The 27,850-nt window shown below is 38.5% G+C and overlaps 2 protein-coding genes across 3 annotated transcripts; one reads left to right on the forward strand and one right to left on the reverse strand.

The window, feature by feature from the left end:
• Positions 1–17,972, forward strand: LOC139963973 (V-type proton ATPase 116 kDa subunit a 1-like). The gene is made up of 21 exons (XM_071965242.1): positions 1–239; positions 791–983; positions 1,714–1,792; positions 2,466–2,563; positions 3,274–3,402; positions 3,615–3,718; positions 4,775–4,901; positions 5,729–5,811; positions 6,153–6,246; positions 6,473–6,685; positions 7,222–7,372; positions 7,881–8,020; positions 8,914–9,059; positions 9,768–9,858; positions 10,896–11,014; positions 12,033–12,249; positions 12,536–12,649; positions 12,916–13,080; positions 13,654–13,771; positions 14,130–14,304; positions 16,721–17,972. Exons 2-21 carry the CDS (start codon positions 867–869, stop codon positions 16,809–16,811), a joined length of 2,571 nt encoding a protein of 856 aa, XP_071821343.1. The 5' UTR covers positions 1–239; positions 791–866; the 3' UTR covers positions 16,812–17,972.
• Positions 12,260–27,845, reverse strand: LOC139963976 (geranylgeranyl transferase type-2 subunit beta-like). 2 transcript variants are annotated; one of them, XM_071965249.1, is made up of 10 exons: positions 27,696–27,845; positions 26,082–26,189; positions 25,501–25,698; positions 24,808–24,913; positions 24,095–24,147; positions 23,111–23,221; positions 22,636–22,747; positions 22,213–22,376; positions 21,590–21,734; positions 12,260–12,616 (listed from the first exon to the last, which is right to left on the reverse strand). In XM_071965249.1, the coding sequence occupies exons 1-9, from the start codon at positions 27,696–27,698 to the stop codon at positions 21,591–21,593; spliced, it is 999 nt and encodes a 332-aa protein (XP_071821350.1). In that variant the 5' UTR covers positions 27,699–27,845; the 3' UTR covers positions 12,260–12,616; position 21,590. The 2 variants fall into 2 exon arrangements, with proteins under 2 accessions (XP_071821350.1, XP_071821349.1); XM_071965248.1 differs by lacking the exon at positions 12,260–12,616 and having other exon boundaries at positions 19,317–21,734.
• Positions 27,846–27,850: the final 5 nt, after the last annotated feature.

Raw genomic sequence — 27,850 nt, forward strand, 5'->3', positions numbered from 1 at the left:
CCTCCTCCCCTCCCCTCATCTGTGCCACAATCTTGTGTAAAGAAAGTTAAAAACTTACAGGACTCGAAGGTTTTATCCCCTTCTCCTTATATTGTTAGTGTCCATTCAACCCATAATTACTTGCTATGGGCCTACAGTGATGATTTATCCGTCAAGATCGAGATGGGGGCGATATTACAGTCAACATATAGTTACAAATCACCGTAACGTACGTGGAACCTGCTACTTAGTAAACAGTGGTAAGTTGCTCTTACGTTTTTCGAATATTTGCGAAATTTAAGAACGTAACACTGTCCATTTCATCAAATAATTCCAAAGTTATTTGTTTGTTGCATTTCAATGTGTACAAATATGCTGGAATTAAACACGTTATTCGTGATTGACATAATTTTATGAATATTAAATTTGAATACAGCACACTAGCTAACACAATATACTAGTTTCGCGAATTTTTTGATAGCCATCTTCCGGCTTTACACAGTTGTAACTCGGCTGTATAGGCCTAAACATAAAGTTCTACTGGACACAGCTTGCAGCGAATCTATATGGCTAGAACAAGACTATGGTTTATGATCTGAAAAATAAACCTATGCCTGACCGATTATAGTAATTTAAGTAAATAATATCAACAACATAAATTTTAATTTTGTTCAGTATGTAAATGTAATGCAGCCAGCATTGGCTAGGCTTTATTGACACAGTTTAACAGTAGGCCCCTAAAGTCATAATTTAAATGATTTCACAGGTAGATTCAGGCCTATGTACACAGTATTCCTCTTTTAATTCTCAGGTATAAACAACCAGATAAATATTCAGAAGCAACCCGTCTGATGCTAAAGTTATAATCACTGGCCTCAGACATCATCATGGGTTCTCTGTTTCGCAGTGAAGAGATGTGTAAGGCCCAACTGTTCCTTCAGTCAGAGGCAGCTTATTCTTGTGTATCGGAGTTGGGAGAACTTGGACTTGTCCAATTCAGAGATGTGAGTTGTTCAAATCTATTTATTTTTTATTTCATTGGACCTAATGTTGTTTAAAATATTTAAATGTTTTTGATATTTAAGTCATGACTTAAGAATACTATTATTAATTAAAGAAACATTTTCTTAACAAGGTACATCAATCAAATAAATTAAAGATTGGCTAGTGCGCTTGACAACTATAGGTAGGTTTATTAAGCGTGAAGTAGTTTTTTCTCATAAGGTCTGTTCTGAAAACCATTAATATTCCTAGCTTCCAGCAATGTAAATGCAGGCTTTGGTGTAGTTAAATGCCCTTCATTGACATAAAGTTTGAAAGTCGATCCTCTGAAGATTGAAAAATAACATGTTGTTTTTGATGTGCAATTATCAGCATATTATTGACTGTACCAATAGACATTGTAAAATACAATATCACAGATTTAGTAGTTTTAAGGATTTATTATAGTATTTTTTTAGTTTTTTTAGTAAGTCGACACCATTTGATATGAGTACTGTATGTATTTGAAAGAAAAGCCTCTTCATATTGCTTCCACAAGGGAGATATCATTTTTGTGATTGCAATTTATTCTGATAAATATCAACAAATCTGGTATTTGAGAACTGGTATTTGGGCAATATATATCTCAAACAGAGCTGAGATACCCAAATGAAAATCAAATGCCACTTTTTTAAGGTTGTAGAACTTACAGTTTATTTACTAAATTTTGTGTTTTTCTGTCTTATTTTGCAGCTTAATCCTGAGGTCAATGCCTTTCGCAGGAAGTTTGTGAATGAAGTCCGAAGATGTGACGAAATGGAGCGTCAACTGCGTATGTTGATCAAGTTTTTATTGTGCTGAAATCTGTACCTCTCGATATCAGTTACTATTCACTAAGTTTTTCACTGTCAATTCCATCCTTACCCAAGAAGACATTTTTTTATTCTTTCAAATACAACCAAAACCAAATACAGAATGGAAATTCCAGGCAGGGATTTTCATTACATATATTTACTTATATACATGAAGTATCGCAGTGTCTGCTGGAACACAAATTGTTTCCTTTTCAAACTTCAATTGAAGATCGCCATGTGATTGTGTAGTATTTTGACCAGAAGGCTTGAAACAAAACTGATGTCACATTGTGCAAAGTTCTAAAAGTTTTTAAAAGTACATCCGTGGGGGCTCTGACTCTGCTCATACTTTACAGATATTGAAGAGTAATAAATGAGACATCTAGATTAGAGTACAATGAATAGAGTTTGAAAATGAGTAATATTAATAAATGGACACAAGCTCCCAGCCACACTAGATTCTCACAAATATCTTATGTGCCATATTCTGTGGAAATGGTTGTGACTTGTGATATTTTGAGATTTGCTGTTAAATCACTTGAATTAGTGGAAAGTACTAGACTGTCATGAAACTTATATTTAAACTTTTGCCTGAAATTTGGCCAAATGTTTTCTCTGGGGGTAAATCAGTTCATTGATGATTAATCATAGGTTACCTGGAAAAGGAAGTATCGAAAAGTGAGATTGATATCCCAGAAGCGACTGAAAATCCAGACGCGCCTGCTCCCCGGGAGATGATAGACCTCGAGGTTTGCTTTTAGTTACATTTTAATTTTCCATGTCTATGAAGTGAAATAGCTTAGCAGGTTGATGTTTGTCATTTTAAATAATTATTTGTGTTAAAGTCAGTATTTTTGTGGTGAGCATGGACAGTGCTTGATGTAATGTGAGTGTCTTGAAGCATAAGATATATCATAAGCAATTGGGTTTTAGTAAAATGTTGTGGGTTTTGATGAAAGGACTTTTTGGTAGATATCGTCTCATGTCACTTTCTTAGTATTAAATACACACCATTTGTAAGGTTGTACAGAATTTCAATACTAATTATTGAGTATGGAATGAACCCAGGGCTTTGATCACTGTCTTAAATTTCTGATAAATTGTAAAAGCATTAAAATAAATTAAAAACTACTGTATATAAATAAAAGGAACAGAGTCATTTTTGCCGGTAGTCCTTTTAAAAATGGCAACGGTTTTAAGAATGCTTGATTGAAGAGTTGCATCAGGATGATTAGGTTTCTGTGCTTTTTAAGTAGGTTTTTTATATTACATAGCATCCTCGATGGCGACTGTATGTCCTGTCCTGATCTAATTTTGCCCCTAATCTGAACTAAACTAGACTAAACACGCAGGGAAAGGAATAGTTATTTACCGAGGGGTACAATTTATTTATTATCAAGATCTCTTAGGATTCAGTAATGAAGCATCACATTTCCATTTTTCTCACTCGATTCGACAGGCGATTTTCGAGAAGCTGGAAAACGAAATCCGAGAGGTGAACTCGAACCAGGAAGCCTTGAAGAGGAATTTCCTCGAACTGACGGAGTTGAAGCATATTCTGAGGAAGACTCAGCATTTCTTTGACGAGGTTTGTAAACGTCGTGATTTTATCTCTGAATGACAGAAGCCCCGACTGAGGTCATCCAAATGTTTTAACATTCTTCATGTGGGTTAAAGTTGTTTACGACATGTTAACAAATAACATTTTGTTGTTTGTTTCAATGTGCCATTAATGCAACAAGCTTTACTGGCATTCAGTGTGTTAACTCTATGTGCTTTCTATTTTGTACCGATGTACAGGCTGAATTGCATCACCAGCAGATACATGATGCTGACAAAGATGAGGAGGCCCACTCCTTGCTGGGGGAAGAGGGACCCAGAATAGGACAGGCCCTGAGACTCGGGTGAGTAGCTCTCCTAAGGCAGGCCACAACAGTGCCGCACCGGATGCAACCCAACCCAACTTGACTCGAACTTGACTCTTAACATTGAAAATCCCTCGGTTGGACAGTATGTGTTTGTGTGAGCTTACAACTGCACATGCAAGATTTAGCCAGTTTTTAGCCACATTGGCTCCAGATAGGGAAACTTAGCAAGTAGTTTATTCCTGACTGGAAGTTGACAGTGTTGGTGGCACATGACTATACAACTGTTATGTTTCAACAAATGTTACCTATCAATGGAAATAATAATGCATGTACAAACAAAATGAGCTCTAGTTATCAGCAGAAAATAGACAGTGTCTGCTCATCACCCAATCACAGTTGTATGCCCTCTGGAGCTTCAGGAAATTAGGTTCATGATAGTCAGGGGGGGGGGGGTGGGGTTGGGGTTTTGTTTGGTCTGACAGTGTTTGGACCTCTTTAGAGCAACAGGTAAAGGAATGTTGCACTTGTATATAAGTTGTTTTTACTAAAATGTGGAGCAAATTCAAAAGGTTTGAAAAGTGCAAAGAATATGCATAGTGAGACATACTTCAAGTATTTAGATGAACTTTAATTTTTTCAAGTGGTATTGTATTTGGAGACATTTGATTTATTAACTTGAGTAGGTCCCATGTAGATGGCAAGATTGATGAAAGAAATAGTATAAAACATTTCAATGCTTTGCAAATAGTGATCATGGAGGGGTTTATGTAGATTTTTGTAATATTTGCCAAAACGGTCAGATGATATTTTAGAGTCAAAGTAATAAAGTTTTAACCGCTTCACACTTAAAAGTAATTTCAATTTCATTCAACATCATACTTTACCAAAAATAAGAAGGACATACATATTGCAAAGGACTGGGCAAATTCAATAATATGATTAAAGTAACATCAGCATCTGCCCCAAAATATGCTAGAGAACCAAATAACGGTCACTCAAGTTTAAACTTCAACAAGCCTAGTAGTGCCTTCTCTCCTTCCATCCAAAGAATGACCAGTCGTGCATTGTTGCTAACCTCTCCTCTCTTGACAGATTTGTGGCCGGTGCTATCGAACGAGAACGGCTCCCAGCATTTGAGCAGATGCTTTGGCGCGTTTGCCGTGGCAACGTGTATTTGAGGCATGCTCAGATAGAAACTCAACTGAAGGATCCAAGTACAGTAAGTAAACCCTATGCTAGTATGCAGCCATTCTGCGGGTAGGTAACGGGCATGTGCAGGTATAAATACATATGTTATAGGCAGGTTTATACACCTCTTTTAAAATGTGTAAAAAGTAAGAGTGCCTGGCGTTTTGATCCTAGCAGGATCTTATTCAGAGGCTGAATGACTTTTTTTTATAGAAAGGGATCTCAGGACAAAATGTGTGGTTCTCTCAAGGGTCACTAGTGCAAATGTAGAAGAAAGGGCAAGTAATGGGGGACAGGACAAGAGGGTTTGGGCAGGGAGAGGGGGGGGCAAGTATTGGGGGTAAAATTGTACGTATCTCTTTTAAGACATTTTGCTCTAGGGGAGCAGCACAGTCGGAAGGTATTATTTACCCTTCTGATGAATAGAAGGCCTGTGGAAAACAAACGATATATTTTAGGTTGTGTTAAATAACAAATGTGACATTAAAAACAATGGCTTTTAGTTTTTTGGCTTGTACGTTTGCATTATGTTAGTTCTTTTGAGATTGTTCCACTTTCACTCATGATTGGTTCTTTCATAGTTAAGAGGTTCATGAATATTGATGTTTACAATGATGTCTCACATAAGAAGCCTGCAATCACAAGCTACGGTACTTAATTACAGCGTAGTATCCTATGCTAGCATGCCATAGAATGAGATCCATGAGGTATCACTTTACAGAGTTATAGGGTTCGTTGACCGAGTACATAGCAGTGCTAAACCCATGTTTTTAGTCATGTTCTGTTCCCTTGTAAATATTAACATTTAAGTATTTGAGGGAGTCGAGAAAAACTTTCAATTTATTTTTGATCCTCCAGGGTGATGAAATGTTGAAGAATGTATTCATCATCTTCTTCCAAGGAGACCAGTTGAAGTCGAGAGTGAAGATGATTTGTGAAGGGTGAGTCCGGGTCAAACTTGGCATGATTTCAACATGCAATTTCAGTTTGCGACATGCTGTGGTGTGAGAGATGTAAGCTGTGGGATGTGAGATGTATGCTTTGTGCTGGAAGGAGAGCTTGAGCCGATAAACAAGTGGACAGATGGGTCTATAAAAGCCAACCAATTTCATAAAGGTCATTCTGTCATGAAAAAAGGAAATTAATAAAAGAAGAGGATTAAGAAATCATATTGCTTAGAAATTGTGCAAAACATTCAGGAAAGTTAGAACGGAACAACAGAAAAAATAACTTTTATTCTGTAACGATATATTCTGACTTGTGTTGCCATTTCTCTGTGCAGGTTCCGAGCCATGCTCTACCCATGTCCGGAGACTCAGAGCGAACGTCGTGAAATGGCCATGGGGGTGATGACCAGACTGGAAGACTTTCAAGCGGTGAGGATCGGATTATCGTTCGTCTCGGCAATGTGGAATGTATTTTTTGGGATGGGAAATTTTTGAACCTAGGGCAGAGTCTCAGAGATCATGCAATGGGTACATAGGTCATTTGTTGGCTTGTCTGTTGGTTAGTTTGTTTGTTTGCTTGCTTGTCTAATTAATTAATTTCTTAATTTGTTTGTTTGTTTGTCTAATCCATTTATTCATTTGCTATCTCCTCCAGGTTCTCCATCAAACGGAGGAACATCGCATGCTAGTTCTGGTTTCAGCGGCCCGGAAGCTCTCCGTGTGGTTCATCAAGGTCCGTAAGCTGAAGGCCATCTACCACACCATGAACCTCTTTAATCTCGATGTGACCCAGAAATGTCTGATAGCAGAGTGCTGGTGCCCTGTGACAGACCTCCACCTGATCCAGCTGGCGCTCAGGAGGGGAACGGTAAATTACAGAACCTGTTTATTGCCACCGAGATGCCATGAGCATTGATAAACTCGCTACGGTCCTTTCCGATCGTTGTCTGGGAATCTACATCATGTCTCCATGTCAGATGTGGCACTAACAAATCAATTAGGAATATATTCTGCACTTCAAATATAGACAAGTTGCAAAGGATTTGGAAGGAAAAAAAAACTCCCATCGGACAATTTGCAAACTTTTTGTCCGAAATGAACAGAAAAGAAGAAAACAAAATTGACTTAAATTTGTACAGACCGTTGCTGAAGTAATTTGGGTGAATCTAGTGAGGAGAAGAAGGCAAGAATCAATAATTGGTTTCATATAGCTGAGTATTGATTAGGTAGTTCAAGTAAGCTATGCCCTATGAACAATTTAAATGTACAGTATAATGCCTCATTATTTCATGTCGAATCATGTGAGTTTGACTGCCAGGCGAAAGATGTTGTTGTTGACATTGTTGTTCTTGTTGTTGCTTATCGTTGATATTTTTGTGATAAGTTTCTTTATGTTTACTACAGGAGAGGAGTGGCTCATCGGTTCCGTCCATTTTGAATCGTGTGGACACTGAGGAAGCCCCGCCGACTTACAACAAGACTAACAAATTTACCTCAGTCTTTCAGGCGATTGTGGACTCCTACGGTATTTCGACTTACAGAGAAGTCAATCCCGGTAGGTTAAGTTGTTTTAATGATGATTTGTATTAATTTTAAATTAATTAAATAAATAATGTTTTCTTTGTGGGGGTGGGAAGGGGGTGTGGTGGGGAGTCTGATTTTGATTTTTGACCCAGATGACCAAGACTGAATTTCAATTCAGTGATTTTATTTTGACTTGTTGAAAAGGTACGTAACAAAGCCATAAACGAAGGAGAATTTTGATGCGGAAAGGTTATGCGTACTGAAACTTACTCAAATTTGCAAACAATTTTGACAAGTACTTCCTAATGGGTTCTTGGCCTCCGCTTGTTAATGGTTATGTGGAATTGTCTAATGAGATTCATTTTCACAGCAAAGAAAAATGTACTGAGGGTTGAAGTCCTTTGTTTCTTCTAACATATTAATTATAGTCAGCAGTTGATTCACTTTCGATTTGTAGTTTTACTGCTATCACGATCAAAGCATATTAACAGTGATAAATTAACTCATCGATAACTATAAATCTTCTTCTGTCCATCCAGCGCCGTATGCGATCATAACGTTCCCTTTCCTCTTCTCCGTGATGTTTGGCGATCTCGGACATGGAGCCATCATGGCAATCTTTGCACTGTGGATGATTGTGAAGGAGAAACCTTTAGCGAACACGCTCGGGAAGAACGAGGTAAATCGGTGAAGAAAACTTGCCATTTAAATCCTGGATAGTTGAGCGGTGCATGTTTAAAGACTATGACCGATCAACATTCTTGCCCGTTTTTAACTCTAGTCAACTTCAATCGGGGAAACTCTTCACGTAGCTATTTCCCGACTGTCGGTCGGCAGTTCTGCGGGTGGTTCGGGTGGTAAAAAAGTATAGCCAATCGCAGAGAAATAATTTTGCATGTGACCTAAGCATGCACTGGTCATTGGCCAAAGGCAGTTGTTGTCTTGCTTCTGATTGGGCGTTCACTTTGTGGGTGTCGAATGTCAGACTCTGAGACTTCACGACTGTGGAAACTAGGTCTTGATGGGCGAGTCGAGTAGGACTGCGTTGAGTCAGGGCAGTGTGCGGCGGGCGTTAGGCATAGCTTCATTCTGGTCTCAAACTCAGGACCCGGCCTTGCTATTGCTGTCAGGTGATTTCTATTGGCATTTTTTGTGACCAGCTGATTGGGACTATGTCAGGGAAGATGAAAATTTTGATTTTTAAATTTTTTTTATAGCATTATGCATTACCTACATTCAAAAGCAAAGAGAAATTGAAAGTAGAGAGCGTGTTTGTATCAATTGGGACTTCTTCTTAGGAAAAAAATAGTATTATTCACAAGTTGCTACCTTTAAAGATTTGAAAAATGATCTGGGTGGAATTTATATTATATATAATTGATGTATATTAATCAATCCTACAAGACTAAAAAATGTCTATTCAATGGTTTGATTGATTTGCAATTAAATAACTTTGAAATACAAAAATTAAAATGATATGTTCTGTGATTAAATCTTTGCCTTTCTTACCTGGCAAAGGGAAAGACCTATCCAGCTGCTTTGATGGTCCTATTGTTTTTGTGTTTTTAACAGATGTTGGCACCAATCTACGATGGACGTTACATCGTTTTCCTGATGGGCCTTTTCTCTATTTACGCGGGATTCATATACAATGACTTATTTTCGAAATCCATCAACATCTTTGGTTCGGCGTGGTATGTGTCTGGTCAAGGCTTCAGGTGAGAAAGCCTAACTATGTGCTTCCCTTAAACTTTGGACCAATATTACCATTGGTTTTGCTCTGTGCTACATGAACTATCAGAAAGTACGATACTTCTTGAAAATGTCATATTTTTGCAAAGAAATCTGTCTCTCTCTTTGGATAAATGATTTGTAATTTAAAGTAACTAAGTTACATAGAATGTAAGCGTGAATAATAATTAAGCATAAGAAAACATCAAACTGACGAACGGTGAAAGAGTAGAAAGATTATAACAAAGGCTCCTATACTCCAAATTAGATTTTAAGACAAAAGAGCAGTTCTGTACCTAATGGAGTTCTTAAAAAAAAAAGGAATATTCCATTACAAGGATTTGTTCAGGATTTTTAAAATTGTACTTTGCACTATTACATAGCATAGTTGAATCGTGTGTGGGAAGACTCGTAGAAAATGGTCAAAGACTTATTTCCGTAGGTACTTTCAAAATCTCTCTCCAGAGAACGACTATCACAAATTTAGTTTCTCTATTATAACTGTCAGCTATTCTTTTATAAATTTTCGTAAAAACTGATAAATATAATTTTTTTGCTTAAAAAAAACTTCTTCTTCAAAGATTAACTGCCTTCCTCTTTTTCAATGTAAAGTTTCAAACAAAGATAAAGTCAAATGTGGATATCTTTGGGTGTTTCATATTTCTATAATACCTATAAATTCACCTCTATTGCAGCAAAGCCGACTTAGCAGGAGACTGGAGCCTTCAGTTAGATCCTCGTAATACGAGCATCGAGGGTTACGTCTATCCATTCGGGATCGATCCAGTGAGTATCTCATACATATCTCATCCCATCAAATCCAAGCACTATCTATCTTTTAGAGCTGATATGAGAGAGAGAGTTCTTTACGAAGGACGACCTCCCTCGGATCAGACAGCTAAGAAAAATACTTGTTCAGATTGGGAGATGTCCGGGAGGTGTTGGGGGGGGGGCAGGTGGATGAGGGGGGGTGGTGGCTGTCATTTTTAAAATCTGTGATGTCATAGAGCCACAGGGATCTGGGAACCTTTCACTTTCTCTGTTTTCTTTCATATTTTCTTTTCATATATTCCAGGTAATATGCTAACTTGTGCTGACAATGAAACCAGAGACATAATCATTATTTCAATATTTTTGATTCTGCATTATTTAGAAGCATCCTCCATTTCACAAAATAAATATTGCATTAAAAAATAATAAAAAAAATAATAAAAAAATTGAAACACATTTGGCTATATTATGTCATATTTAGACTTGATCAAGTCATCTGCCTTCTTTGTGAAGGAACATTAGACTTGTGATATCTGCTAAATGGAATCAGATTTTTCTTTAGCTGTCTGGGAAGTTGTCCAACATAACATAGGACAACATTGATTATGGTGTGGTCTGTGTCTTCTTTTAGTTTGTTTGTTTAACCCATTAGAAATGGTTAACTTGATTAATCAATTCATTGACTAATTAAAGCTTAGAGCGTACTGATAGATAGATGTGTCCGATATCTCTGTCGTCTTTTTTTACTTTTTTACTCATCGCTAGAAGTCCTAAACTGATAGATTAGAGAACTGCCCTGTCCTCTTGGATGGATCTTTCCTCAAAATGGGAACGAAATGTTAGGCAACCGTATTTTTTTTTAACTTTAGGAAAAAGAAGCTTGTCAGAAAAGTAACACAAAGTACGCAAATAATTATGTTAATTTATTTGCAGTTATTTTATTCTGATAACAATCCTATAACCATGATAGTGGTAGAACCATTACTCTAGTTTGATCCAACGTTCTGATAATCTCTCTTATGTATGGTTTCTTTTTCCTCCCCGAACGTCAGATTTGGCAAGTGGCCGAGAATAAACTCAGCTTCCTGAATTCGTTCAAGATGAAAATTTCCGTCATCTTTGGGGTTTCCCAGATGACCTTTGGTGTCTTCCTCAGCTTTTTAAACCACAGGTGGGTTGAAAGATTTCTGTTCATTAGTATTGACAAGTCCAAAAACCTTTCCTTGGGATGGCTAGAGCTCAATTCTATATTCGTGTACATATGCAATGTCATGTTTATATGATTTTCCTTTGCTAAGTGTAAAGAGCAAACAATAAAAATAGAATTTAATCCTATTCAACCTTTCTGAAATATTTGTTGTTGAAGTAAACTGCTATAAAGAAATACTGCATGAGCAGACTTGATGAGATGATGGTGGTGATGGGTGGGGAGGGGTGTGGGGGTAGGGGGTATAGCATAGGTGCCTAGGGTCAATTTGGTGACAGGAGAAAGAATGTGTTAAAGAAGATGCATTTTCATTTTCATAATTTATATAATTGTATTAGGGGCCCAACCAGACTCTTGATATCTCCATAGCTAGGGAGGGAGGGAGGGGGTGGGGTAGGGTTGTTGGGTGAAGGACCCACCACCACTCAAGTGTTATACCCTGAGTGTATTGAATTCTGCTTAAATCTTCAAACATATAGTTTTTTTTTTATAATAATTTCAATGAACCAAGCTATCAGTACAGTTGCCTATAGATTTTTCTCTTATAATGATGCCACCATATTACAATGATAGTAAATAGCAATTTTTGCTAAAATTTTACATGGCCAAAAAACAAATAGAGCATCAAAATAATTGCATTTCTTGATAGCAAATTCCTATATGAACATAATCTTCAAAAGAAGCCTAGTTGCCACGGTGTAAAGGTTGCCGCTATTCCTGTATGTAAGATGACCACATTACAACGAAGGTAGATAGCCAGTTTTGGTCTGCCAAATCTACTTTTCGTAGAAGATGGAAAGAGAAGAAAGAAATCTTCCTCGATGCATCTAACTCAAAGCAACCATTGTTTTTGACTCCATCATCATAACGATTTTGAGCATTCATCTGAAAATGATAGGATTATTGTTCCGTTGTCTTCATGTTATTTTATAAAGCCGATAAAAATAGATGATCTTTCTTCGATGTGTCATGTTTCTTCCAGGTATTTTAGAAGTAACTTGAACGTTTTCTGCGAGTTTGTCCCAGGGATGATCTTCCTCCTCTCCATCTTCGGCTACTTGGTGTTCATGATCGTCGCCAAGTGGTTTCTCTTCGACGCGACCTCTTCTGGCCAGGCTCCCTCCTTGATCATCACGCTCATCGACATGGTGATGATGGGTGGCGCTGACCCTCCTCTCTATGGGGATGATCTCGGAAAAGTAAGTCAACTACCTATTATCTAGTGTTTGCAACACTTAAGAATTGCCAGAATTTTGTCGTAAAGAATATGAGTGATGATAGGCTGTGGTGACCCAGCTGTGTAAGGCGGTACAAAGATGATCCCTAGGTTTTTGTTAAAATAAAGAATCTCTATTCATAAGAGAAGATATACGTAAAGGTTCTTGCTCTGTTTCAGTCGGAGTGTATGGGATTTTTGTGACTGCTGATTGAGTGTGTATAATCTGTTAGATTTATTCCACCATTCCTCGTCTTGTTTTTCGGCAGCGGCAAACCACGATACAGACACTGTTGGTCGTCACTGCTGTGTTATGTGCACCCTGGATGTTGTTTGCGAAGCCGTACATTCTGAAGAAGAGAAACGACAAAAAGGTCGCACGGGTGAGTAATTTACCGCAGGAGATAAAGTGCGCAGCGGAGTTAGCACGGAAGAGGCGAAGGGATTTGAGGTGAAGGGTGAAGGTGAGGTGAGGTGAAGGGCAGGGAATTCGGGTGAAGGGAAAGGAAAGTGAGGTTAGATTCAAAGTAAGGCTCGGTGAAGACGATTATGAATCCGAAAGTAAAAAAAACACAAGTCCTTTGAAAGTGTTTCATACTAATTTTTGTTATCGGACGACGAATATTAATCAATCTATTTCAATTTGCAGGATCGAAATATACGTAGACTGGGTCCCGGGGCTGTCGACGAACATGCGTCGTTAATTAATCTCGAAGAGATGGGAGGAGAGGAGAGTGATTTAGACCCTACGGTGACTTATCACGGGACCGAAGACCAGGTCGGACCGGGCCATTCCGGAGAACACGAAGAGAAGGTATGGGATAGATAAGATGAATGGGGTATGAGATAAGACAATATTATTATTAATACATTATTATAATATAGTATTGAGAAAGAGATTATCATGAATATAATTGTATTACATTTTGATGTTTTTTAACATATGAAATGACTCTGTTAAGTTTCAGGACAAATGTCAACAAAATAGCATAGGCCTTTCACAACTGTCATAGCATCATGCAGCTTTTTTCTAGGCTAATCTGCACATAGGAATCTGGACAGAATTTATGAATGTCATCAATTTGATTTAGGTTAGGAACTGTTTTGATTGAACAAATTTTGAGGGAAGTGGGTATAGTTTGTAGCATTTTTATAAAACGATGCGCTTAGTTCATCGAGGGGAAAACAAGTAAATTCATGGGAGAATGCAGTATATATTTTCATAACTTTGCTTTAAGGTGCAATGATGTCAGTTGTTTACCAGTAAGAAATGATAAAGAGAAAATCCACAACGTGGAGTCTTAATGCAATATTGATTCTCACTTGGATTTTGCTTCAACTGTTTGTTTTTCTATCTTTTTTGGGCTTATGCTCTCTCCCTCTCCAGTTTGACTTTGGAGAAGTTTTCGTCCATCAAGCGATTCATACGATTGAGTTTTGTCTGGGTTGCGTCTCACACACCGCTTCTTATCTCCGACTCTGGGCCCTGAGTCTGGCTCATGCAGGTGAGGCTATTCATCTTGCCATTTTTTTTGGGGGGGTGGGTGAGGGGGGGGTTTGGTGCTGTAAGAATATTTTTGTGTGAACCATCTAAAGTAACAATGCCTGAAGGATTGGAAACCTCTCCTGCTTATATTAATTCTTTCGAGCAGAAGTGGAAGAGACTATTACAGGCCTGCCTCTTAATTTCTCTGTACACTCATGGAAAAAGAGATGGCTTGATATAATAAAGCCTGCATATATCCATGTTCATCAGATGGTCAGATTTTTTCAAATGAACTTGGCTTTCTAATCCTTGGGAATCACTGTGAACTATAAACTAACTATATAACAACTGGCAATGTCTTTCTCCTTATTTTAAAGAGCTCTCAGAAGTGTTGTGGACTATGTTACTAGGTATCGGCCTCCAGACCAAAGGAACTGTTCTCGGGACCATCCTGATATGGTCTACATTTGCAGTCTGGGCCACCCTTACCTTAGGTATCCTTCTCTTCATGGAAGGTCTGTCTGCATTTCTTCATACTCTTCGGCTTCACTGGTAAGTCTTTATCGATTAATTTTTTGTCTCGAGTTCATTCTTCACTGAAACCCCCCTCTCTTCAGGTTTGTCTAAATGGATATCTCGGTGGCAGACCACGTAAAAACTTATATCAAAGAGAAAAGTATTTCCACAGTTGCTTGTCTCAATATCTTGTCCCTTCCAGTTGTTTGAATGTAATCATATCTTGTTGAGTTAAATCTTCAACTACTCCAGGGAGTTGAATCACAGTAGGGGGGTATCGTGATGTCATCTAAGAGGATGCTTTCCAAAAGCTTTTCTTAATTTATTATAACCTTCTTGTTCATTTATCCTCGAAACCTGATCCATTTGAAATGTTTCGCTTAATAACCTGTCAATAATTTCTGTATTTAGAATTTCATAAAAATGCAGCTTCCTGTAGAAGTATTGTTTTCCCCTGTGGACAAATGATTTGAAATTTTTAAAAACAAAAGTGCAAAGATTATTTTTCAGCTGAAGTGCTCTGATGACATCATTTAGTCTGCTGTTGCCAGATGCATAATTTACAAAATACCACCAAATTTGAAACATTTGTCTCTTCTTGATACAAAACGCAATGAGGATGTTGGTTTTGTTTCAAGATCCCGGAAATTTTCAGCGATTGTGCTAGGCAATCAACTTCATCCACCAGATCAGGTTACTGCTTAACAAGCAACTGTTAATGACTTAAAATTTCATTACATGGCATTATTTCTTGGATTTTTCTGTTTTGTTCCACTAACGTTTTTTGAGTGGGTTTTGGGTGAATCATGGAATAATATAGTACTGGAATTTTGTACAGCACTTTTGAAGGCTCTGAACCAGGTTCCCTTACAAAATACTATGGTTTTCTATGTACAAAGAATGCTATACATCATTGCAGTGGTAGAGCGATTTACTCGATTTTGCATAGCATTTTGCAAAGCGATACCGGATAAATTATTCCCTCTGAATGCTTTCTTGGTATCAGATATTTACAGCTTGGCCATAGGTTTTGCTTACGCATTGCTAAATAGTCAGTCCACAGTCATTACACACACTGCAGCAATTTAAGGCACTCTGTCAGAGGCTGTGAAAGTGTGCAGCATAATCAATTATGTCTTGCAGCCTAGCTGCATGATGCTGCAGCCTAGCTGCAAGATGCTGCAACCTGGCTGCAAGATGCTACAGCCTAGCTGCATGATGCTGCAGTCTGGCTGCATGATGCTGCAGTCTGGCTGCATGATGCTGCAGTCTGGCTGCATGATGCTGCAGTCTGGCTGCATGATACTGCAGTCTGGCTGCATGATGCTGCAGCCTAGCTGCAAGATGCTGCAACCTGGCTGCAAGATGCTACAGCCTAGCTGCATGATGCTGCAGTCTGGCTGCATGATGCTGCAGTCTGGCTGCATGATGCTGCAGTCTGGCTGCATGATGCTGCAGTCTGGCTGCATGATGCTGCAGTCAGGCTGCATGATGCTGCAGTCTGGCTGCATGATGCTGCAGTCTGGCTGCATGATGATGCAGTCTGGCTGCATGATGCTGCAACCTGGCTGCAAGATGCTGCAGTCTTGCTGTATGATGCTGCAGTCTGGCTGCATGATGCTGCAGTCTGGCTGCATGATGCTGAAGTCTGGCTGCATGATGCTGCAGTCTGGCTGCATGATGCTGCAACCTGGCTGCAGTCTGGCTGCATGATGCTGCAGTCTGGCTGCATGATGCTGCAACCTGGCTGCAGTCTGGCTGCATGATGCTGCAGTCAGGCTGCATGATGCTGCAGTCTGGCTGCATGATGCTGCAGTCTGCATGATGCTGCAACCTGGCTGCAGTCTGGCTGCATGATGCTGCAGTCTGGCTGCATGATGCTGCAACCTGGCTGCAGTCTGGCTGCATGATGCTGCAGTCAGGCTGCATGATGCTGCAGTCTGGCTGCATGATGCTGCAGTCTGGCTGCATGATGATGCAGTCTGGCTGCATGATGCTGCAACCTGGCTGCAAGATGCTGCAGTCTTGCTGTATGATGCTGCAGTCTGGCTGCATGATGCTGCAGTCTGGCTGCATGATGCTGAAGTCTGGCTGCATGATGCTGCAGTCTGGCTGCATGATGCTGCAACCTGGCTGCAGTCTGGCTGCATGATGCTGCATGATGATGCAGTCTGGCTGCATGATGCTGCAACCTGGCTGCAGTCTGGCTGCATAATGCTGCAGTCTGGCTGCATGATGATGCAGACTGGCTGTATGATGCTGCAGCCTGGCTGCATGATGCTGCAGCCCTCTTAATATCTTTCTTTTGACACAGTGCCTGAGTATATTGCCATCTTACCCAATTTAATACCTGAAATGTCCTGTGGCATGACAACAGAAATGATAGAAACTTAGATTTTTACTTGATTTCCAGATGTACTGTAAATTAATCTTCTCTTTTTATTGTTTACAGGGTGGAGTTCCAGAACAAATTCTTTCGAGGCGAAGGCTATGCATTTTGTCCATTCTCGTTCAAAGTGATTCTTGAGAACAGAACTGAATAACACTGGCTGCTGCAAGTCTCAGTCTATATGCCTTACTTCTAAAATTATGAGTTCTACAAACTCATAATTAGTCTAAATTTTGAGGCCTTTCAGAAAAAATTTTATTTTATAAATTGTCTTGCTCATGCTTACTTTAAAGACTTACCTTTTTTGTTTCCAGCAAAAGCAATCCACTAGTGATAGATTGGATGGAGGAAAGAAACTGTCAACTATTCAATATTTGTTTTACATAGCTAGTGGTTTATCACGCCTGTCAAATGTTAAACGGTGACTGTTGTCTTGCTGCTGCAGTCACAATAAACTAGTCAAGCTCTATTAAAAACAAACAGGACACATGTTAGACTGTATGTTGTTAGATGGAATGTTTGTTGGGAAGTTAAGAATTAGAGAGTTTATGTACAAAATACATACCTTTTGAAGTTTCTGGCATTTTTTGGGGGTTGGGGGGTGTGAGAGGGGGTGGTGCAATACTGATAACCTTAAAGTAATTCCTACTGTGTATGATCCCCCTTCCCTGCTCCTCATCCAGCAAGCAACATAGAGAGACCACCCAAGGGGGTGGGGGGAGGAGGCGTTGCAGTTCTATTTATGTTGCACTTATTTTTCTGATTTTAGTCACAGGTTCTGCTAGGTTCTACCTCTGTATAGCATGGTTTAACACTAGATAGCTCAGTAGGTGGAGCACAGCATAGCTACCTTTATCTGTATTTTGATCCTACTATTAAATCTCATGAAAAGCATATGTTAATACTTCTTGGAAATTTAATTGGTATTATCAGATGGTTTATTCTTAATAAAAGGTACTTGTTCATTTGCTTTTCGGATCGTCATAAATAAATCCTGGACCTCTGTTTGGACTTACCAACACAGTTTGCACATTTAGGTAAAGAAGTTTCTTACTCAGATAAAAGTGATAATCGAGCATCGATCGGTATCGAAGAGATGTGTACGTCGACAGAAACGATATCGGATTGGTCCATGTTTTTAAATTTTTTTTTTTACTATGGGGACCATTATGTCGTCTTTAATAATATGTAAATTAAAGGGTCGTCTTATCAGCTGTAATTGTGAATATGAAAACAGTGAATTTATAAACGGAAATGGTGGTGGCCGGAAAAATGAAAATAAAACCACAGTATTAAAACCAACAAGAACGATAAACCATGGCGTTTTTGTTTTCTTTTTAATGGTTTGTTGTTTGTACAAAGACTATATATAGCAATGCAGTATCATTCAGTGTGATGTTAATAGGCTGTTGGTTGGCAGCACACAATCAAGGGCGGCGGAAGCACTTTTAATCTGGGGGGGCACCGACATCAAAGGGCACTTTGCAGAAATTCGATTGGACTGATGCAGCCTTATATTTAGTACCCTTTATAACTCTTATTGTATTATCTTATTTGCATATACACATCAATGCCCCCCCCCCCCCCTCAAGGAAAATATGCATACTAGCACTGCAATATCCAATGTGCAAATTGGGAAACAAGGAACAAGTTGACAAAATGAGGTGAAATCATGCTAGTTGCTAATGTAGGAATCTTCTGAATTAGAGTTTATTTCTTGTCGATATCTTACAAATTTTTTTCCAATCGAAATAGCTTTGAGTTGGACCCACAGAAATTCATTAAAAGTCAGGGGCGTAGCCAGGATTTGCAAAGTTGTATGCACGACTATCTGAGCGGAGCGCCACTATCAGTTGGCGCGGAGCGTACAAGAAAATTGTTGGTTTTACAAACCCCTCTGATGGCTGGAAACGGCCCTTCCCGAGTGTTCATTCTGGTTCCCTGGCCTCTTGCTAACTTGAGACACCTCAATTTTTATGTAGAAAAAGGGCACATTTTTAACCTGAGGAAAAGTGGGGGGGCACATGCCCCCTGTGCCCCCCCGGTTCCGCTGCCCTTGCACACAATCAAAACAAAATGACTAGTATGTAAATAAAAGAATAGTAATTACAATTATGAATGTAATACGAAAGAATTTTAGAGATGAAATTTAGGTGTTTTTAACTGGGCACACTGAGGGGGGGAGATCAATCAATACCTGGGACAATACTTGATGTGGGAGGTGTGGGGAGGGGAAGATACAGATGGGGTGGGGGTCAAAACTAAAAAGAATATACAAATGGTTACAGCTAAAGCCATGGTAAGGCGAAGCTATATATGGATTGTACCACACGTCATTTTAAAAACGGCTGTCTGTGATTTTTGTGCAGTGATAAATTTAGTGATTGTCTTATTAAAGAAATGAACTGTGGTCTGTAAGTGATATTGGGAACAAAGTACTCTGGGCGGTGTACTCTGGGGGGTAAGGTTGGGTGTCAGCCGCCATATATATTAGGCAAAATAAACATGGCCTTGTGACAAAACTGATGAAATAGCAGATGGATTATATTTACAGTTGGTAGTTACTTTTCCTTCTAGTTTTGTTAGGTTTAAGGATGGTACATTCTATCCCTAGTGACCTCACAGGACACAGGAATCAAACACAAATTAATGACACATGCATTGATTATAATATTTAATTTCATATAACATAACACGTCACTGTTTTACATGTGTTGAGAGTCGCTTCAGAAGACTTGAAAATCTAGCAAATTTGAGTCATGATATGTTACAACACTGCTGCAGACTCAGTTATTTACTATATCAACTACAAACATTAATGTTCATACGATTAACACTTTCCCCATCGGCATAGCCAGGAGAGAGGGTGGGGGGTAGGTATAATTCCTCCGCAGACAATTTTCAGGGACGAAACAGGGACGTCAAAAATGTGACACAAGAAAAATAAATAGCCATGATATAACATGAGATCTACTTTTCAGGAAGTTTTCCTCATTAGCCATACAAGCATATATAAGCAAGATCTCTCGGAATAAGTTAACTTTAGTTCAATGATTGACACTTTTAGTCAAAGTTCCGTACATAGTATGGACTTGATCGATGTCTTTAAATGACAACACAACATCTCCATTTGGGTCAATTTATATTATATAGAGATATGAGATGTACTCCATGTACCTACCAACATGTACTATGGGGCATCAGGGTATAGGCCTTTGTCCCTCTACCCGTACACACACAAACACATGCAAAGCTGTATACACTAGCAACATTTGTACAGTACTAAAAATATGTAGTAAAAGTGCCAGAACTGATAGCACCATCATGCATCAAAGTCCTGTTACCGAATATTTCTTGAAGAGGAAGGGAGATCCCCTCAACAGGCCGGAGGTAAGCCCAATTTTGTCGAGCTAGTGATATATAGCAAACTAAAGTACTGTGATGCCACCAACAAAGTGATTAAAATGTTTGTGGTACACTAAGAGGATTGTTCCTTAAAGTTAATTTATATTGATCATAAACAGTAATTCTTTTTTGAGTTCTTGACAAAATCATAGAAAGAGTTGTGTTTTCACTCATGGTACGTGCTTAAATGGCTTTCGGACTGAAAGTGATCTCATCGCTGAAATGTAAACGAATCGGGAGTGAAACATCACTCCGCTTGGATCTGTCACGAAGAACTGTCTCTGATGCAAATTTCAACGGACGTGCTGATTTCTGTGGTGTACGATAAGCATTATTGTGCACTTCTTATTTCTTAGTTTTATTTTAATTCCTCAAGCAAGACTCTCTCTTATCAGTTTCTGTCCACTCTTTGTTATGGTTTTATGTGGTTTAATATGGTTTTATGGTTATGGCCCATCTTAAATTGATAGTGACTCATTTTGCTCCAACTACAGTGCTAGTGTCCTAGAATCGCTATGGTAAGAGTTGTCTTTCAACTCCAGTCCAATCATATTCATGGCAAAACCATGACTTTTCCAGACCTTTCCAACAGTCAGACTTAGGTCTCTGTACGTTGAAATATTTGTCTTCTCTCCGGTATGTACGTGTACTGCACATTTACTCAATACAGTGTGTCCAATGGCTGAAAAGATTTCACAATGTTTCTTAAATCAAAAACTTCCAATGGCTGAAAAGATTTCACAATGTTTCTTAAATCCGAAACTTCCAATGGCTGAAAAGATTTCACAATGTTTCTTAGATCAGAAACTTCCAATGGCTGAAAAGATTTCACAATGTTTCTTAGATCAGAAACTTCCAATGGCTGAAAAGATTTCACAATGTTTCTTAAATCCGAAACTTCCAATGGCTGAAAAGATTTCACGATGTTTCTTAAATCCGAAACTTCCAATGGCTGAAAAGATTTCACAATGTTTCTTAGATCAGAAACTTCCAATGGCTGAAAAGATTTCACAATGTTTCTTAAATCCGAAACTTCCAATGGCTGAAAAGATTTCACGATGTTTCTTAAATCCGAAACTTCCAATGGCTGAAAAGATTTCACAATGTTTCTTAAATCAGAAACTTCCAATGGCTGAAAAGATTTCACAATGTTTCTTAGATCAGAAACTTCCAATGGCTGAAAAGATTTCACAATGTTTCTTAAATCCGAAACTTCCAATGGCTGAAAAGATTTCACAATGTTTCTTAAATCAGAAACTTCCAATGGCTGAAAAGATTTCACAATGTTTCTTAAATCCGAAACTTCCAATGGCTGAAAAGATTTCACGATGTTTCTTATATCAGAAACTTCCATGACTTTTCCATGACTGTAATTTCCTCTCTTGAAAATTCTGTGACACCACAACCATGAATTACATGTACTAGAGGACTTGGGTCACTTCTGAAAACAGACAATCTGTCAGTCAGTGTATCTGTCTGCCTGTTACCAGACTTTATTGCACCATATGTCAGTTATACCACCCCTACCTCATAGTAGTTGAGTCCTGACACCCAGACGAGTAAGTGTTTCCTCGGGCATGCAGAAGACTGGATTCACAGCTTTCAACTGGTTTCTGTAACTACCGAGTAAGGATAGGCCAGCGACACCAAATAACGTGTGGAATGGATCGACCTGTGGAAAGGGGATAAGAAAAAGGGTGCCCATTATAGATTGATTGTTGGGAGGGGCACCAAAAAATTGAAGATGGGCACGACACTCCTGTCCTGGAACTTGCAAACTTGATAGTGGCATGGATGGGGGGAGGAGTGGGGGGGGCACAGTATTCTTCATGGATGAGCATGACCCCCTTGGTCTGACCTGGTTACAGCCAAATTGTAATACCTGTTTTGTGGAGCCTGAAATGCATGTTGTACTATGTTTTAACTCTGTGTCAATCTGACCAAGTCAGATATTAAACATTCACGTATCATTGGATAAGCTTATTAAGGTCTAACAAATAATTTCCCTCTCCCCGCCTGAGTTGCGGGGAGGGGGGAGCAGAGGGGGTGCTGTACACAGTTCTTTGCACATGCCACTAACTATTACAATTTGAAAGGGTATATTCTTTATTTCCCTTGCCAACCTACATTTTTTACAATGTGCTACTCACTATATCTCCTGGTCTATCAGCAATACCACCCGTCTCCTCGTCTTGGCAAGCCAGGATAAATCTCTCCAGCTTTGATTTATCAATCCAGTGAATTCTTCCCATGACCTTGAGAGAAGCTAAGACCCACCATGAATAGCAGACGTCTGGAAGTTTCTCAGGTCGGCCTGAGACACAAAGGAAAGTTCCTTCTATGTATAGTCATTAAAAAGTCTTAAAAAAAAGTTCTCCTTAAAATGCCATAAATCAAAACCTTTTACCAGTGTTTTATGGTGTTTTAGAACAGTGTTACATTAAACCAGTGTTACGATAAACCATACTTTTGGATGCAGACAAGTTGATAAAAGCCTTCTTTTCAAAGCGATCACTTGAAGTGTTCTCTTGTTGAGTGTATAACACTCCTTTAAAGTTGTATTGTTCACCTACCGTTGAGTCCTCCAGAAGGGAGTTGTCTCTCGCAGAGCCACCAGCCTAATAGATCCGGGTCTACGTGGTGGAGACTATTTGTGATGGCTAACATACCTACACAGCAGTAAATCTATAAAGAAAGAAAACAAGAAACATTACATTTATAACTAAATTTTAAATGATACAATGCCAAACGTGGCAATTGAGCTGAAATGTCGTTATGATTCCAAATATAACATTAAACTCACCTATTCACAAACGGGGAAAGGAAACATTATTTTTACAAGATAATCTTTTGAAAGTTTCACACAACAGGCAATGCTGGTCTGCAGAGATTATCTCTCCTGGTTGATATCACTAATTCAGCCTTGCTGCAGGGGATCTTACAGCTTCTGCAGTTTTTACTACTGTATCTGACACAGTGCCAAGCCCTAGTGTTAAATGATGGTTAATCTATCCCAGAGAACTCTCTTGTTTCTAACCCAAAGCTCACCTGTCCAGAATGAGACTCTGATCCAGGCCTCACACCGAATCCACCATCAAAATTTTTACAGGAGACTACATACTCCACAGCCTTGTCGACATTTATGACATCCAACCGTTTCTGGAAAGAGGAGCGAGTTGAGAGATGATACTTCAGATCAGTTTAGTACAAAAGAGAGGGGTAGGGGTAGTGGGGGAGGGGGATGGGGAAAGGGATCAGGAGGGACAAATAGAAAAATCTTACAACAGAACACATCAAATCCTATTGCAATTCTTCAAAGAAATACTTGTCCAAAGCATTCCTAACCCCATCGACAGTTTGTGAGAACACAATGGATACACACAAACCGCTCCGTGCATTCTTAGCTTTCTTCGCAAAAAAAGTTCTCATGAACATTTAGTATACTACAAAAACTTTCTACAACCTGAGGTAATGAATGACCTGTAGTATTCCAATTTTGGAGAAACTGAGCAAAACAGATCACCAAACATAAACTTATCTAGGCCATAGACAATCTGGTCAACCTTGATTCCTTTCAATTCACATTGAAAGGACAGATAACAATCCCAGAAAGCAAAGTGTTTCTTAGAGTCCACCCAAAATCACAACAGGAATCTTGCAATTATGAGTAAAACTTCAGAGGTGTGTCAAACAGATAAAAACTTCCTGACATTAAAGTTTCATTGTGTAAAGTTTTTACCAGGTAGCATAATAACTGACTATTAAAATTCTTAAAAGAGGGCTGCAACAAAAGATATCTCTTAGCTTGGGACTGAGGGGTATCCAATTCAATGGGAATACTTGATTATGACTTGGTCAATGTGATGCAAAGTCTCGACAGAACGAAAAAAATTGCTAAAAGGGAAAAAGAGCGTAAGAGATCAATTCCAAAGAACTTAAATAAAGAAAGGTGAACTCCTTCAGAACACAATTTGTAAGGAAGATATCATCCCTAGAGATTTGAAGAGATTCAGAAAACTTCATGAAACTTACCAGTAAGGCAAGACAGGCTACAGCACAGAATGAAAATCTGGTATCAATTTCACCTGTAGAAGAGAAATCAAATCTTGGTTATCAGTGTGTTATATTACATTATTACACTTGGTTTGATTTAGCGTGCAGTGATCTCCAAAAGGAGGCAAGCCATAGCTTGGGCTCATTTGAGATCCCAATCTTTGTGTGATAATCATGGAGAAACATCAATTCTTCTCTTTAAGACCCAAAATGCTGCCTTGAGAATCTAGACTCAGGTGTGCTCAGGTATTTCTGTCAACATCACGGCAGAGCAGTGGTGGTGGCAAAGTTGTTTAAAATATACTGACACAAAACTTTTCCACAATTTCTCTGGGAATTTTAAATCGAAATAAACCATTTCTGATAGCACCTGCAGTAACGTAATTAGATAAATTTATCCATTGTTCCAATGCAGGCAAGACCTCACAATGTATACAGAAATACCACTAATTTTACACCACTGAAAACAAAGGAAATTGTTAAAACAGCTAGTTATATCACTGAAGCCTAGCATATTGCAAAGCACTTCTATAACTCCAAACCAACCCCCCCCCCCAAACCACTGTGGTAAGTTTTGTAGAAGCTACAGTTGAATGTTAAAGTGATGGTTTATACCGACCACCTGTACCGTGTACGTGTATTATTATTACTCACTGTCTCAAAGATAAAAACAAACCACAAATATCGCTCACCCCACTGATCCCCCATAAAGGATCCGTCCTCCTGCTGCAGACCTCGGATAAACTCCACCACTTTGTCAACGTCGATGGCATCGACGGCATCAAAAATAGATAAAATCTGAAAGCAATATTAAATTACACAGAATTTTGAACTGACTTTAATAATATACTGTAACTGTACAATGTCAATAGTCACAGCTTGTCGACAGTGATTCTTTTGCAGTACAGTATGTTACAGTATATACTGTATGTTACAGGACTGGTCTATTCCTTTCATGGAGCATATTACACACGACTGTCACTGCTCTGATACAAAGGAAATCTATTTAACATATAATACAGAGACTGATGCATAAAAGAAATTAATTTGATATAACATCATCTACATAGCTTTCTCCAACTGCTGAGATCTATACGAATGTTGAAATTTATTCATCAGCTCTCAGTTCATACAACAGATAAAAATATTCCTCCACATATATATATATATGCTTTGAAAAACTGTTACGAAGTTACGATAAATAGTAAATATTTAGGATATATAACTTCCAAGGGCCTAGGCCAATGTCACAGGCCAGTAGACTTTCAAAAAGTTACAACTCATAGAAACTCTGAAACATGCAAGCATCAGTCTTATTAATTAAATGAAACTAATTAAACAAGGTCAGAAGATTTGTAGTAAACAATTCTGTGAATTCTACTTACTTGGACAGCACTCAGCGTATACAGGAGATGAGGGTCATGTGACACACTAGCTCCAATCCCTCCACAATCGTGTTGGCAACTTTTGACAAATGAAACAACTTCTTCTTTATTCATTTTCGGTAATTGTTTCATCAAATCCAAGGCGGTGATTCCCCAGTAGATGCCACTCATTCGTAAATATTCTGTCATTACATACTCCTGGAAAAGAAGAGAGATTAGGAGGCAAAAAGTAAAACAAACACATTTGATATTTGAAAGGTTATACTCATAAACAGTGAAGTCACTTGTCTCAGCTCTATCTTTAAACTGAGCAACACTTGTAGGATATTTGGCACAGACTGATATCGTTTTCAGATTCTTATCTTGTACAAAGCTTAAATGCTTATAAGTTACATATCAAAATTTACTGCCACATTACGTACGTTGTATGTGAGTCACATCTAATTTTCCATTTGGCGCATTCAACCAGTGAAAAAGCTTGTTTGCTTCTCCATGTAATTGTTGCTAATACACTGGGAAAGGGGCATTACAACTATCACAACAATCTTTTCTGTGCATACAAATATATGTTACATACTTACATAGTCATTAACCTTGTCACTATAGGCAGCAATGTAGTCTACATGCTTTTGAAGAAGAAGTTCAGATGGTGCATCAGCCTTTATAGTTACATCTTTCAGCGGGGTACCCTTGAGAGAAAAAAAAAACGAAAGGAATAAAGACATTAAAACATACTTACAGCAACTGAAGGACACATCATTATCATTGAGATTGGACGTGGAGAGGAATGAGGGAGAATTTTTATGTATAAAGAAGTATGTTACTATGACAGTGTAGCTTTCTTCATATTTATCTTATGTTCCCAATACTTCAGTCTCGCATTGGCCTGTAGTTATTCTACGACTTACTGTACCTATAGCACAATACATGTATATTGGTCAGAAATCACATTCCATAATTACGCCTAGTATCTCAAATTTGGACCATAATTCTGGATCAAGTCCTGAGCAAGTCCTACATTGCACCAGTCAGATTCTTGCTTTTATATTTTTAAGCAAAATTTCATTTTTTCATTTTAATGAATTGATGTTAACTAGTTTTAAACTTGGATTTTAACTCATTTACAGTAGTAAGGTGCTTTGTCTGATGTCGTTCATATATTATTATATTGTGAACGACACGTCACATACCTTAGTTACACTTACAGCTAAAATAAATGTAAGAACCTGATTGGCACTTGATGCCATAATATTTTATTCCCAGTAAACATGGACCTAGTAAGTTGTACTAGTAGTAGTAGTAGTAGCATGGTGACTTCGAAGTTCGGACACGTACGCCTTAAAACACCCCAAAACTATATCTTCTGGTATAAATCACCTGAAAATATACTTCATATGGTGGGAGAAGTGTGTTATATTACGATACACGGCCAAACTTTCTTTCCTGCAAACTGTTTTCACGTTGTATTCCAAGAAGATTCTTTGTGATGGTGGAACTGGTATTTATTTGCTAGAGTATGTTGTTCGGACACCTAGTCCCACAGTGTGGCGCTGGTGATAAAATTGGTGGCGCAGTTGCTCTTTCAGTAATTATAACAGACTTCATAGATCTTCGTCATTTTATTGACAAATATGTAAATTAATTTCTTGCACAGGGGTCATTTTGGAGAGAAAATAACTGTAGCTTCGTACTTTTTGGTGAAATTTGGCTCTTCCTGTAGGTTTTCATGGTGAAAATCGTGTATTTCTTAGGGTGCCTGAACTTCGCAGTATGGCGAACTTCGCAATACTGACTATACCTTAAATGTACTGGGCCTAAATTTTTACCACATTCACAAATAGAAAACTTCCAGTTAAAACAGAACTGCTATATTATATAGGCTAGTTATCAAATTAGGCTAGGTCTCAGATAAGATAAGCCTTTATTGGTTTGGGTGGGCTATAACTGTAACAGTCTATAATGTATGGCCTACATTGTGGCCTAGCTTTATGAAGGCGGTATAGGGATCCATATAACTCAGTTTTCATATTTCGCAAAAATGGTACAGGCCTTTACTGAGTTAGTATGTGTAATACAAATGCTTTGTAGGTTACGATTGATCTGTATAGGTTAGGCATTAAGAGGAACAAACCCTGTAAAAACGTTACAAACAGTAAGGCTGGATGCAATTGGCATATGATGTAAGGTTAAATTACCATGTTCGGAACTTGTGCTAGAGTGTCAAAGATCCCCACTCAAACTAACAGAATAGAAATCGGTTCCGTAAAGGTAGGACTTAGCCGAGATGAATATACGTTTCTTACTGAGCTTACCCTAGTAGCATACGAATCTGGTCAGCTCTGTCAACTAA

This window comes from Apostichopus japonicus, chromosome 22 (assembly GCF_037975245.1).
Source record: "Apostichopus japonicus isolate 1M-3 chromosome 22, ASM3797524v1, whole genome shotgun sequence".
NCBI classification, from domain to species: domain Eukaryota; kingdom Metazoa; phylum Echinodermata; class Holothuroidea; order Aspidochirotida; family Stichopodidae; genus Apostichopus; species Apostichopus japonicus.

Excerpts from the sequence above, each read along its gene's own strand:
- LOC139963973 (XM_071965242.1), top strand. The coding sequence starts at position 867 with ATGGGTTCTCTGTTTCGCAGTGAAGAGATGTGTAAGGCCCAACTGTTC. Across the intron at positions 1,793-2,465 it reads CGAAATGGAGCGTCAACTGC|GTTACCTGGAAAAGGAAGTA; the intron begins GTATGTTGATCA and ends GATTAATCATAG. Across the intron at positions 7,373-7,880 it reads TTACAGAGAAGTCAATCCCG|CGCCGTATGCGATCATAACG; the intron begins GTAGGTTAAGTT and ends CTGTCCATCCAG.
- LOC139963976 (XM_071965249.1), bottom strand. Across the intron at positions 25,699-26,081 it reads GTGACAAGGTTAATGACTAT|GAGTATGTAATGACAGAATA; the intron begins GTAAGTATGTAA and ends CTTCTTTTCCAG. Across the intron at positions 22,377-22,635 it reads CCCTTCTGGAGGACTCAACG|GCCGACCTGAGAAACTTCCA; the intron begins GTAGGTGAACAA and ends TTTGTGTCTCAG.